Genomic DNA, 14,835 nt, shown 5'->3' on the forward strand with positions numbered 1-14,835 from the left:
GCATTTTATACATCAGTGATCTTGCATACATTTCCGTGTTGCTTCTACCGTCATTGTTTCTCGCATATGTATCCCACATTCCTCGCTCTGGCCACCATAACAAGAGCTACAGAATATTTTAAGACAAAATAATAAATGTTTCTTAACTGGCGTTTCCTTTATCACTGCAAAATCGACAATAAGGCTGTTTCATTGCAAGTTAAGCTGCATTTAATGCATAATATTATGCATTACAAACAGCATAGGTTGATATTGTTATGATATATTCTGCCCGAAACGCTGCGCGTACTAGTGGCTTTACAAGATTGTAAATACTATGCTATGTATTCTCTCTAACCCAATGTACCTTCCTGTATATAAATAAATAAATAAATAAATAAATAAATAAATAAATAAATAAATAAAACCTCCTTGTCCAGCAATTTGATTTTATGTATAACCTTGGGTAGAGAACATTATGCATCTACCCAATCTACTTGAATAGGCTAGTGCTGTATTCCCACGCTCTCTATAAAAGAAAATTTAACATGTAGATTAATTTGTATTATTATCAACATATAGTACTGATTTAATAGTAAATGCAACTTCATTCACTCTGAGAAAGTCTTATAATTGTCCTTGCAGTGCTGAATGAAATAACAAGGTGCAACTTAGCGTGTACTCTGGAATATAATTTGTTTTCCCAGTGTGGTAACCGGATACATCCAGAAACTGACGTCATCCAATATGGCTGACCGGCGAGGCGCCGCCCCAGGCCACGCGATGTACATAGTTTCCTATTCTCTCCTATTTCCCTGGTGTGCGTGTCTATATGTACATATGTTAAACAGTAAATATAAATAAGTTTAGAGAGGTAGAAAGAGATGGAGATTGCGTGAGCTAAGGGATTCAAGTTTAAACGTAAAGAATTAATATGGAACGAACTCCATTTAAATTCCCCCCAAAAGTAATTAAAACTCTTCCCACGGATACAAATCACATTGTACACAAGACAGGTTTTAAAGCCTACCTAACCTTACCCAACCTAACTTAGCACAGCCTAACCCAAGCTAGTACACCCTAACCTAACGAGCTTTGTCGAACCGTCTTGCTCTCGATTTGACAATAGTCTCTCCACACTGCCGGTGGAATATAGCAATGTTGAATGGCACCTCTGGGGGGGGGGGTGTTAGGTTATCACGGGGTGGTTGCCATCGTATCAACCATAGCTTCCATTCCCAGGAGGCCTCTACGGTACACCAGGAACCCTTGGTACCCTACGGTACACGAGCACCTCGGGAAACCTCTACGGTACACGAGCACCCCCAGGAAACCTCTACGGTACACGATCACCTCAGGAGACCCAGTAATACTGTTGCCATCTCCCAGCAGGGTTCCCGAAAACCACGCCCCAAGAACCCAATTACAACCCTCAAGGAGAACAAGAATCCTCGACCCAACTCTTCAGGTGTCCCAGAAACCCAAAACTCCACCTTACACACTCCTGGAAACATAAACTCTACCTAAACCCCCTCAGGATTCTTGGAGACTCCGCCCATATCCTCTAGGAAACCCAGAAACTACGCCCACAACCTCCAGGAACAACAGAAACTCTGCCTACAACCTCTAGAAACAACAGAAACTCTGCCTACAACCTCTAGGAACAACAGAAACTGCCTACAACCTCTAGGAACAACAGAAACTCTGCCTACAACCTCTAGGAACAACAGAAACTCTGCCTACAACCTCTAGGAACAACAGAAACTCTGCCTACAACCTCTAGGAACAACAGAAACTCTGCCTACAACCTCTAGGAAACCCACAAACTCCACCCACATCCTCCAGGAAACCCACAAACTCCGCCCACATCCTCCAGGAAACCCAAAAACCCCGATTCTATTATTACAAATCTTAGCCCTCTAACCGCGGGGACGTTGACCCCCGGAATCATCGCAAGGTAAGGTCTACGAGACCCAAGAACCCTGTTCTCTATCGCTCTATGAGATTCAAAAACTCATAGCTCAACCCTCTTTTTTTATGGGAATAAAGACAACAGAGAGTTACAGGCGAAGGAAAGGTTGTAGAAATATGGGGTTGTGAGTTATGATAGCAGGCGAGCTGTTCGCTTTGCTGATAATATGTGTGTGTGTGTGTGAGTTTGGCTTAGAGAGCGAGCTTAGTTTAGCTAAGCTTGCTCTCATTTCTCAGGAAACTGGCGGGTGTTTGAAAGGTTCTTCACATGTAATTTCAATATATATGTGGATGTTATATAGGTGAATGCTGAGAATCATATATAAATATGCTTTGCTGTTCGAATTTCTAGGGTCATTCAGGGGACCCATACCTAATGGAGACCAGTCCCCTTCTTCGCAATGGGTGACCTGACACGCATCTTCCATCCCCCAAAACCACGATCGAGTATACTCTCCGTCCTATCATGGAAGCCAAAGTACCCCCCTCCCTTGTCCACCCGCTCCTCGCCATTGGGTGACCTGACACCCCCTCTCCCGTCCCCAACACCACTAATGTACCCTCCATCCCCCAAGAGACCGGACGAGTCCCCGTCCCCCGTCTGTACGCCACTGCCGGCTCGTTGTCGGCGAGTAGCTCAGTAGTCGTCTGTCTCTCACGGTGGGTGCACGCTCTTCGACCTGCTCTTTGTTTGGCCTTACGATAACTCAAAATGAAGGTTTTCGCCACTTGTATCACTCTGCTTGCTCTTTCCGGCGCCGGTAAGTCCAATTTGAATCCTCGTAGTTCCCATTTAGGCTCCTGAACCATTGTGTTTTTGTGGAAGGGGGGAGGGGTGGGAGAAGGGGTGTTAGAGTGCCGGCAAGAGAGAGAGAGGTTAACATTTGCAGCCACAGGTGAAACTCCAGAATAAAAACTATTAGCAGTGCTAAATAGTTTTAAACTCGTGTGTGTGCGTGCGTGTGCTGACCTTTTGTCGACCACAGGACTAATAAACCCCAAAGGTGACTAACAGGTCGCCGGAGGTCGCCGGTGACCTCTGAGAGAGAGAGTGAGTTACCTTTGGGCTTTATATTGGGCGGCCCAGGTGCCCACAGGCACAAGAAAACTCAATGGAGAGCATTATATGACATTTGGAATTCTGATGCATGTTTTCAAAGCCACCAATAATGTTTAATTTAATATACGAATCACCTGTACAGTGTACAGTCCTTGAGTGATAATTCCTTATACCATACCCCGGAGCACACTATACCATACCCCGGAGCACACTATACCATACCCCGGAGCACACTATACCATACCCCGGAGCACACTATACCATACCCCGGAGCACACTATACCATACCCCGGAGCACACTATACCATACCCCGGAGCACACTAGGAGGAAAAATAAGCAAACGTCCAATTGGGTGTTTGTCACTTATATTCTTAAGTTCGCTAATAATAATATTAATAATAAGTTCAGCTAAGAATACCCGAAGAAACTTTCTCTGTATAATTCTGTGGGTGATTGTTATAATTAGATTTGACCTCCCAACCCGTTGTTACTGACGTAAGCGTTAGTATTTATTCTATGTTATCTGGTGCAAGTTTAATGTGTAAGTGACAGACACGGGTTTAGATGACTCTTATGTGTGAACATGAGCATCTGTTGAAAGCTGTATACGAAGATAATTTCACCAATATGTGTCAACATGTGGTGACGCTCTGAGCGACCGGGCAACATATCTTTCGGCGAAAATAGCGTCATTTGAGATTCAGGGAACGTCTTGCGTTAGACATGACTGAGACGCCATCCAGGGGTGTTCCTCAGTAATTGACATTCTACATTCGCAGAACTGTGATTTACAGAAACTGTTGACGAGACGCATCACTCGACACTTTTCAAGGTTTTCCTAGTTAAACCTAGCTCCCCCTAGGAGCCACCGGCTCCCGGTAGCTGAGCGGACAGAACACTGGACGCGTGATTCTGAGGTGCCGGGTTCGATCCCGGACGCCGGCGAGAAACAATGGGTAGAGTTTCTTTCACTCTGATGCCCCTGTCACCTAGCAGAAAATAGGTACCTGGGAGTCAGCTGTCACGGGCTGCTTCCTGAGGGTGGAGGCCTGGTCGAGGACCGGGCCGCGGGGACACTAAGCCTCGAAATCATCTCAAGATAACCTCAAGATATAGCCTCACTGAATTACTATGGTCTTCCCATCCACTTGAACTAGCCTGTGTTAGGCCAACCCGTTCTCGCAAATTTAATAAGTCAATATTGACTTATTAAATATGTGCATAGGTGACATACTTAACATAATAGTTTCCCTTGAAAAGCTTCATAGAAAACACCGACCTTACCTAACCTTCTTAGTATGTTAAGATAAGCATCTTATTGCTTCGTAATTACAATTATTACCTAACCTATACCTATAATAGGTTAAGTAACAATTGTAATTACGAAGCAATAAGATGCTTATTTTAACATACTAAGTAGGGTAGGTACGGTCGGTTTTTTCTATGAAGCTTTTCAAGGGAAACTATTATGTTTAGTATGTCACCTATGCACGCAACTAATAAGTCAATATTGGCTTATTAAATTTGCGAGAACGGGTTGCAACCCGGTTAGGCTAGCTAGGTGGCTTATTGCAAGGTTCGATTTCCGGTGGACCAAGAGGGTAGGCACCGTAGGATTAGCGGGTTCTGATAATTACCTTGCATTGTATACTGTAGTTACTTGACCTGCTTAATTACCTCTCGACACATCTGGAGAATATATATATATATATACAAAATAGATACAAATAGCACCCGATTCTCTTTCGTTTTCCCCGGCCTCAGTATCTGGAAGGTGAATACGTCCTGCTCTCTCCTAGTCAATGTTCGACCTTTCAAAAGTTCAAGTAGAGGGCACAATTGTGTTGGGTTCAAGGCTCATGATGACTGGTACCTCCAAAGGATACCTGATCAACCAGACTGAGAGCAGCCGCGACCAACAGCCTGGTTGACCAGTCCAGCAACCAGGAGGCCTGGTCGACGACCGGGCCGCGGGGACGCTAAGCCCCGGAAGCACCTCAAGGTAACCTAAGGTAAGGACTGCTAGAAACTTGGTCATAGCCGCAGTTTACATATTTCTGACTGGTAAACTTTTAACCCCGAGTTAAGAATTGAAAAAAGTATACCATAAACAGCACCTCTCGAGGTTTATATCGAATACAAGTGTTCACGTGAGGCTAGCAGTGGTGGGGTTGTGATGTCCTCTCGGCACAGTGGTGGGGTTGTGATGTCCTCTCGGCACAGTGGTGGAATTGTGATGTCCTCTCGGCACAGTGGTGGAATTGTGATGTCCTCTCGGCACAGTGGTGGGGTTGTGATGTCCTCTCGGCACAGTGGTGGGGTTGTGATGTCCTCTCGGCACAGTGGTGGAATTGTGATGTCCTCTCGGCACAGTGGTGGAATTGTGATGTCCTCTTGGCACAGTGGTGGGTGAGGTTGTGATGTCCTCTCGGCACAGTGGTGGGGTTGTGATGTCCTCTCGGCACAGTGGTGGAATTGTGATGTCCTCTCGGCACAGTGGTGGGGTTGTGATGTCCTCTCGGCACAGTGGTGGAATTGTGATGTCCTCTCGGCACAGTGGTGGAATTGTGATGTCCTCTCGGCACAGTGGTGGAATTGTGATGTCCTCTTGGCACAGTGGTGGGGTTGTGATGTCCTCTCGGCACAGTGGTGGGTGAGGTTGTGATGTCCTCTCGGCACAGTGGTGGGTGAGGTTGTGATGTCCTCTTGGCACAGTGGTGGAATTGTGATGTCCTCTCGTCACAGTGGTGGGTGAGGTTGTGATGTCCTCTCGGCACAGTGGTGGGTGAGGTTGTGATGTCCTCTTGGCACAGTGGTGGGGTTGTGATGTCCTCTCGGCACAGTGGTGGAATTGTGATGTCCTCTTGGCACAGTGGTGGGGTTGTGATGTCCTCTCGGCACAGTGGTGGGGTTGTGATGTCCTCTCGTCACAGTGGTGGGTGAGGTTGTGATGTCCTCTCGGCACAGTGGTGGGGTTGTGATGTCCTCTCGTCACAGTGGTGGGGTTGTGATGTCCTCTCGTCACAGTGGTGGGGTTGTGATGTCCTCCTGGCACAGTGGTGGGGTTGTGATGTCCTCTCGGCACAGTGGTGGGTGAGGTTGTGATGTCCTCTCGGCACAGTGGTGGAATTGTGATGTCCTCTCGTCACAGTGGTGGGGTTGTGATGTCCTCTCGGCACAGTGGTGGGGTTGTGATGTCCTCTCGTCACAGTGGTGGGGTTGTGATGTCCTCTCGGCACAGTGGTGGGGTTGTGATGTCCTCTCGTCACAGTGGTGGGTGAGGTTGTGATGTCCTCTCGTCACAGTGGTGGGTGAGGTTGTGATGTCCTCTCGGCACAGTGGTGGGTGAGGTTGTGATGTCCTCTCGTCACAGTGGTGGGGTTGTGATGTCCTCTCGGCACAGTGGTGGGGTTGTGATGTCCTCTCGTCACAGTGGTGGGGTTGTGATGTCCTCTCGTCACAGTGGTGGGGTTGTGATGTCCTCTCGTCACAGTGGTGGGGTTGTGATGTCCTCTCGGCACAGTGGTGGGGTTGTGATGTCCTCTCGTCACAGTGGTGGGGTTGTGATGTCCTCTCGTCACAGTGGTGGGGTTGTGATATCCTCTCGGCACAGTGGTGGGGTTGTGATGTCCTCTCGGCACAGTGGTGGGGTTGTGATGTCTTTTCGGCACAGTGGTGGGGTTGTGATGTCCTCTCGGCACAGTGGTGGGGTTGTGATGTCTTTTCGGCACAGTGGTGGGGTTGTGATGTCCTCTCGGCACAGTGGTGGGGTTGTGATGTCTTTTCGGCACAGTGGTGGGGTTGTGATGTCCTCTCGGCACAGTGGTGGGGTTGTGATGTCCTCCTGGCACAGTGGTGGGTGAGGTTGTGATGTCCTCTCGTCACAGTGGTGGGTGAGGTTGTGATGTCCTCGGCACAGTGGTGGGTGAGGTTGTGATGTCTTTTCGGCACAGTGGTGGGGTTGTGATATCCTCCTGGCACAGTGGTGGGTGGGGTTGTGATGTCCTCTCGTCACAGTGGTGGGTGAGGTTGTGATATCCTCCTGGCACAGTGGTGGGTGGGGTTGTGATGTCCTCTCGGCACAGTGGTGGGTGGGGTTGTGATGTCCTTCTGGTAGAGTGGTGGGGTTGTGATGTCCTCTCGGCACAGTGGTGGGTGAGGTTGTGATGTCCTCCTGGCACAGTGGTGGGTGGGGTTGTGATGTCCTCCCGGCACAGTGGTGGGTGGGGTTGTGATGTCCTTCTGGTAGAGTGGTGGGGTTGTGATGTCCTCCTGGCACAGTGGTGGGTGGGGTTGTGATGTCCTTCTGGTAGAGTGGTGGGGTTGTGATGTCCTCCTGGTAAAGTGGTGGGTGGGTTGTGATGTCTTTCTGGCAAAGTACGGACTACGGGGAAGGAAGGTCTAGCTTGACTAGGCCTTGTATACCTGTTGCGTTGAAATTTAATTTGAGGTTCGAATTCTTTGTCGGATCTAATCTTAAAGATTTGGGAAGAGGTGGCTGTCCCCATCTTTTAAGATTAATTCCTTCAGTGCATTCCAGCTGTTTGACCAGCTGTACTGCGTACGAATTGTCCTTACATTTTTTTTCTATTTGCGTTTCCAGCTTCCACTGCCATACTTTATCTCAATTTAAAGAGACTGTCTTTGTCCACTTTATCTATTCCCCTTCAGTATCTTTTATATTCTGATCATAACCCCTGTGTTTCTTCCAAACATGTGATGTGACTAGATGTGACATCTAGTTGCATTAACCTGTCCTCATAGCTACCTTGAGGTTACCTTGAGGTGATTTCAGGGCTCAGTGACCCCGCGGCCCGGTCGTCGACCAGGCCTCCTCGTTGCTGGACTGGTCAACTAGGCTGTTGGACGCGGCTGCTCGCAGCCTGACGTATGAGTCACAGCCTGGTTGATCAGGTATCCTTTGGAGGTGTTTGTCAAGTTCTCTCTTAACAGTATACTACCTGTGACGTGGGTTACCATAACGTACTGTCATTTATATTATTTAGTTTTAGTTATTTATATCTACAAGAGTTCTTACATTCTTGTACATTGGTCATTGGTCATACATTGGTACACTCTATCATTGGTCATACATTGGTACACTGTCATTAGTTAGCATGACGTACAAATGGTGATATTTTCGTTGAAGAGGACGGGTTTACGACCTTCTACTGAAGGTGTGAGCTGGGATGTGCCAGTGTTTGCAGATGGTGCAAATCTGATGAGTAATGTAAAAACACACGTCTGCAAGCAAATAAGTTACAGGAGGACCTTGACAAACTCCAGGAGTGGTTGTGGGGTTGTTTTTGTCCTCCCGACAGAGCGGCTATAGGAGGAGGGTTGTGATCACTCTTCTAAGTGATCTAAGCTTACGTATCCAGAGAGTATGATACACATAACTTTTACACCGGAGCCACCTTTTATTGCCACAAACCTTGGGAAAGGTAGACTGAGGGGCGGGGGGTCTTATCAAGCAGCCTGGCCGTTGTCAGGTGTGGCACGCTACAAAAGACTGGGCCCTACCCGCCAAATCCATACTTTCCGGTGGACTCCCTATTTTTGCGCTCTCACTTCCCAGGTTTAAGTATATATAGCGGAGTGCCGATCGATCGCTTTGTCATATCTTTTTGAGGAGAGAATACTTGGATGAAATTAGTTTTTCCCTATCACCCCCAAAATCCCTCCTCTCCCTCACACACACACAATGTAAAGAACTGTAGAGACTCTGCCAGTCACCTTTAACCGGTTTAGTTTGGTTGGTGTCACTATTTAGCCCAACCCCATTCTTAATATGATCAATATGACCGAACCCCGACCAGCTTATTATGTCCCGTGCACAGTTACACCTCATACCCCAGTCCATTCACTCTGCAAAGTTGGGCGAGGCTAGCACCAAGTGTCTGGCCTCCAACCTCGGACAGAGACAGACATTCCCTCTTATAGATATAGATAACTAGAGAGGCTATCCATGCAGCAGTGCCCGGGTTTGACCATTTCTCTCCCTCCTTCCGTGCCCGGGTTTGACCATTTCTCTCCCTCCTTCCGTGCCCGGGTTTGACCATTTCTCTCCCTCCTTCCGTGCCCGGGTTTGACCATTTCTCTCCCTCCTTCCGTGCCCGGGTTTGACCATTTCTCTCCCTCCTTCCATATACACCCCCCCTCTCCCATTATTCTTCCCATTCTCTCTTTCTGTTGGTAAAACTGTTCGAGAACTATGCTCGAAAATTATTGACAAACCCACATTTTAGAATTCATAGGAGTCATTGGTTATCGACCTATGTCATACAATCACAATACACCATATAAACCACTTGATTGACAGTTGAGAGGCGGGACCAAAGAGCCAAAGCTCAACCCCCGCAAGCACAATTAGGTGAGTACAATTAGGTGAGTATATAAAGTTGTGTGAGGCTAACTGCAACCATGAGGCTTTCAACCCGGCATTGCCCGGGTCTATTTCCTATCTATCTATCCTTCTATACGTATATTCATCTATAAATGAATACATAGATGGATAATCTATTTCCCCCTTCTCTCATAAAATGTATTAGAACCACTGAAACAACTATATGGGTCTAAGAAATAATTTTATGACAAATTAACATTTCCGTTATAATCATATGCCATATTTCACACGACTCAGTGAAAGACTACGGAAATGGCCTAGAGGGGTGTTTATAATTGGTAAGATTTCTTAAAGCATTTAACTTAGGCCTACCAGGACCAGCCTATGTCCGTCCTGTTTCCCAGCCCATCATCCCTGCAAATTTGGGTGAGGCTAGCCCCAAACATGTCCTTCCTACCCTTCTTATCTTGAGGTTATCTTGAGATGATTTCGGGGCTTTTAGTGTCCCCGCGGCCTGGTCGAGGACCGGGCGGTCGGAGCCAGTCGGCCGAGTGGACAGCACGCTAGACTTGTGATCCTGTGGTCCTGGGTTCGATCCCAGGCGCCGGCGAGAAACAATGGGCAGAGTTTCTTTCACCTGTTTCATGCCCCTGTTATCTAGCATTAAAATAGGTACCTGGGTGTTAGTCGGGTGTCACGGGCTGCTTCCTGGGGGTGGAGGCCTATCTTGAGGTTATCTTGAGATGATTTCGGGGCTTTTTAGTGTCCCCGCGGCCCGGTCCTCGACCAGGCCTCCACCCCCAGGAAGCAGCCCGTGACAGCCGACTAACACCCAGGTACCTATTTTACTGCTAGATAACAGGGGCATAGGGTGAAAGAAACTCTGCCCATTGTTTCTCTCCGGCGCCCGGGATCGAACCCGGGACCACAGGATCACAAGTCCAGCGTGCTGTCCGCTCGGCCGACCGGCTCCCTTGGACATACATTCTCTCTTATAGCTATATAATCCTCCCTGACTTCGGTAAATCAAGGTCTGTCTAACACGGGTTCTTAACCTGGGGTCCGTGGACCCCAGAATAACTAGGAGTTCCGCAAGAGATAATGATATAATGATAAATAGGCTAATTCTAATCATATGTAAATGTATTTCTGAGTCATTTTTGTGTTTAATTTTTTTCTTATTTAACCAGCATCAAGAGCAAGGACAGAAATCGACTGCTTTCAATTGACAACGAAATCCGTGTGTGTTTATCTAATGTATGACCCGGAATTATTTTATGGGTAAAAAGGTTGAGAGACGCTGAATTCTACTAGGAACTATCGTTTGATCTGTTCAACTTTTCTATATTACAGTACGACTTTCACTGAGCCGTCACATTTAGCTGTACGTTCCTCCCACGTTAGAGATTGCGGTAGTTGTGAATGGATACCAGCTATAGGTATCGTCTTCTCCTCAGTAGATGGAGCAGAGAACAAGTCTCTTCGTGAGTTGGAACAGGCAACAAGCTTGTGTTTTTACTCGATGATTCGGGCTGACCTCGACTAGGTCACGCGAGAGTCAGCAGTACCCATTGGCTACTGACTTGCCGCCATGTTTTTGGACTCGATGTGTCGAGTTCAGCTTTCAAACATTACCAACGTCATTACGACCATTTCCTCTAGTTTTCCTTTCACCAACTCGTCACCTTTCGTAAAAATATATATTTTATGATAGGTGAAATGCGAAATATCACTCAAGAAAGAATTGTATTCGTGACATTCCTCTCGCCAAAGACGGGAGGAGTGGAGGATTGTGATTGTGATGTCCTCCCGATATGAGTGGTGTAGGGAGTGTAGACTCGTGTTTCTTGATTGACACAACAACACTTGATACAGTCACTGTGGTGTCCAGTTTGTAGAGTTACGCTCATTGTATAGTTATAAGACCAGAGTATAACTGTGTAGTTACTGTATACAGTATAACTAGTTACTGTATACATGCTGATTTTCAGAACACACTGATCACCGTATTGGCACTTAACTTAATATTGTATCGACAATGCTCTCAATAGAGAAACGTGATCATTGCAATGCTAATGAAGCAGCGCTCATGCATAAATATGCCGTAAAGAGCAAGGTAAGCTACCTTGACATAATTGAAAAACTCTTGAAGTAATCCGTAGCCTGACTAGAAGTCAAACCCGTGTCCATAGTGTCCACATCTTAGCGCATCACACCACAAAGATGCTTCACAGAATACATTTACTCAAACCACGCCTCATCTCTTGCCTCGTTTGGTTGTGCAATAACTTATTTGTATGCCCACGTATATCCCCCCCTCCCCCTTCTCCGCTAACCCCATCTTGGTTTGCTTGTCTGAATGTTTCATAGCGTGGTGGTTCGCTGTCAACCCCGCCGCGTCGCCAAGATGCAGATGTAGCTAGAACTTGGGGAGTAGTGTAAACTGGATGAGATTCAAATGTGGAGAGCGCCGGCGCGAAGTTTTGTGCTGGAGTCCACTCCATGTTGACCCTCTTCAATATCTCCCTTAATGGTCGGCACAATCTTTCTCACATTCAACGGGGGAAATACACATGAGGCTCAATATTTTCACATGCATTAGTAACCCCCCTGCAGTAGGTCTCATTGAGAAGAATTTTAATTGTGGAGGTTATACACGGCTTCCTATTATGTGTTGATGTCTTGTTATGGAGATGTGGGCCGCAGAGGGAGAGTAAGAGGAGATTCTGGGTGGTGAAAGTGATGTCTATATAACTATATCACTATTATATAGTGATGTCTCGCTATATAACATCGAACAATATATATATGTTTTAACCGTAGTAATCTATTGACGTACATTCTAATTAGTTCTGAAAAGCTTACATTTCGCAGGTTTTATATATTCAACACCAACATTCATTTCGCAGGTTTTTATCCTCAGCTTACAAATGTACATTTAAACCAGTGTTGCAGCTGCAACATATACAATATATAACGATTTGGAGAGTTAAAACTTGCATTTGGTTGTGTTTTGTATTACCGAGCTGGGTGTAGCTTGCTTTACTGCACTGAGAACGCCTAGCATGAACACGAAGTTGCTAGGCTTGCCTGTGCCGTCTTTAACAATTATCTTGGATATTTAAATGTGTAGCAGGCCTACTTATGTAAAGTGAGTACATTACATTTAACTTATTCATTACAGCAAGAGACAAAGTAGAGCACTGTAGTTTCAACAGGATTACTATTACGTCCAAGCTACACAGGAAGCCAAAAGATATACAGATACAGGTGTAAATTACTGTAGAAAACATGATTTGTTTTATAATAGCGTAATCTGTTTTCTCTAATATTGCCTAAATATGTTATGCTAACACACTGGGAAGAGCTCATGCGATTGCCTAACTTGCATGAAGAAGCATGTACACAGCGTGAGGCTACGAATAAGCACTCCTGATTCTGCACACGAGCACAGCATTACTGAGCAGTCTACTACAGCCAAGATGGGCTGCCCGGCTCACTCATACCAGTTTGAGAAAGGCAAATTGTTGCCTGTTGTCGGGGGACAATAAGTTCAAGTACGTTTATTTAGACAATAAGATACATGTCAAAAGGATAGAGTAGCTTAGGTTATTTATACCCTCCTCTACCTCAGGTCCCTCAAGGGACTTACAAGACCAGAGTACAAATCCACGAATCACAGGTCAAAAATCATATTTTACATTGCACATTAAAGTAGTCAACATAGCATTTAAGTGTTACACTCGGGGCAAAGTGCTTGTACCTCTTAAGTATTCTGTCTATCATACCATTATCACACAACCGAACAATTTGATGTGGTATGCTATAGCTACTGAGTTATCAAGAGGTTTACACTAATGCATAGAGGTCATTACATAGTATAGTATAGCATGTCGCACACTCACAAGATGTGAGCGTGCGGCATACTACATAATTTACATTATAAAGTAAACCTGGTAAACCAGTCCGTTGTCAACTGTTAGCACGGTAAACTCTGCCTCTTACTGGCTAAACACAACGGTGTTTAACTGAATTACACCCGCTTAAACCATTGCGCCACGCCATGAGCTAAGACGCAGACTCGTATGAGTAAGCAGCCGGTCCTCTTAGAGTTGTCACGTCGCAAAAATGATGTACTAAATTATCCGAACCTAACCTAACCGATGGATCCCTTCATAGAAAACGTGGTTGTTTGTGAGCTGCTATAATTTATAACATCTTATTTTTGTCCGTTTGGAAATTTTGACGTCAAAATGCGATGTATTATTCAAGAGTAAGTTGGAGGTTGGAGTAAAACATGCAAAAGGGAAAGGTAGATTCACACGAGTAAGACAGATATCAAGAGCTGGGCTGGTGAGCAAGGCAGATGTGATCTAAGAGGGCTGAGTGGAGGGGAGACTCTGACATCTGGGACTTGACATCTGGGACTTGCCCAACCTGGTGCAGCGAGGGTAGCCAGAAATAATCAGCCTCTCTTCTATCCCCCCTCCACCTTGCCCCTGCGTCTTTAAGTCACTTCTAGAATTATTGTTCTACCAAATCCAGATCAATACCGGAGTTAATATTATACATCAAATTAGTATAGGCAATATTTTTTTTTTTAGATATATACAAGAGTTATTACATTCTTATTATTACAAGATAACCTTGTAGAGCCACTAGTACGCGTAGCGTTTTCGGGCAGGTCCCTGGAATACGATCCCCGCCGCAAAGAATCGTTTTTACAACCAAGTACACATTTTACTGTTGCGTTAAACAGAGGCTACAGTTAAGGATTTGCGCCCAGTAAATCCTCCCCGGCCAGGATTCGAACCCATGACAAAGCGCTCGCGGAACGCCAAGCGAGTGTCTTACCACTACACAACGGAGACTGTAATATTAATTCAGGCGAGGTGTTCGTTAATTGCTCGGCGCCAACGCTTTTAATGGTCCATTGTTCTGCAAAAGTACGAAATACGGATAAGCTAACTAGCAGCTGCACCTGCACCAGAAACTTGGGGGTAAGACTGACAACCCCATAAAGATTCTGGCCAGGTTACTGGTCTCTTGCCTTGCTCGTTCCTTATCTATAAGATAACCAATCTTGATTTAATTATAATTCAGTATAAATAACGGCAATCATGATGTGTCATATTAATTTGTGCGTAATTAACTAACAATGAGAATGTTAAGTAATTTTGCGTATATTTAAGTGACAAGATGTATGAAAACTAATTAACGATAGCAATTTCCGCAGAAGATATACGTCACAAGCGCGCGTGTATACCGAGGGGTATAATTTTAGATTAGATTAGATTATATTTTTTTATTCAGGTAAAGGTACATACATTGAAGATAAGTTACAAACATAAGCTAGATAGAGCTAGTACATAACAATACTTAAAGCCACTAGTTTCCGCGGTTGTTCAACGTCCTCCCAGCAAGCATAAGAAATATTGCCGGAACAACCGTGGACATTTTCAAGAGGAAACTAGATTT

The 14,835-nt window shown here is 45.7% G+C and overlaps 1 protein-coding gene across 2 annotated transcripts in view; it reads left to right on the top strand.

The window, feature by feature from the left end:
* Positions 1-2,551: 2,551 nt before the first annotated feature.
* Positions 2,552-14,835, top strand: part of LOC123760060 (UPAR/Ly6 domain-containing protein qvr) — a 48,771-nt gene continuing 36,487 nt past the window's right edge. For both annotated transcript variants that reach the window (XM_045745498.2, XM_045745518.2), the window contains exon 1: positions 2,552-2,711. In XM_045745498.2, the coding sequence (XP_045601454.1) occupies positions 2,663-2,711 (49 nt within the window). In that variant the 5' untranslated portion in view covers positions 2,552-2,662. The remainder of the gene's footprint in view (positions 2,712-14,835) is intronic.

Source organism: Procambarus clarkii, chromosome 22 (assembly GCF_040958095.1).
Source record: "Procambarus clarkii isolate CNS0578487 chromosome 22, FALCON_Pclarkii_2.0, whole genome shotgun sequence".
Taxonomy (NCBI): Eukaryota; Metazoa; Arthropoda; class Malacostraca; order Decapoda; family Cambaridae; genus Procambarus; species Procambarus clarkii.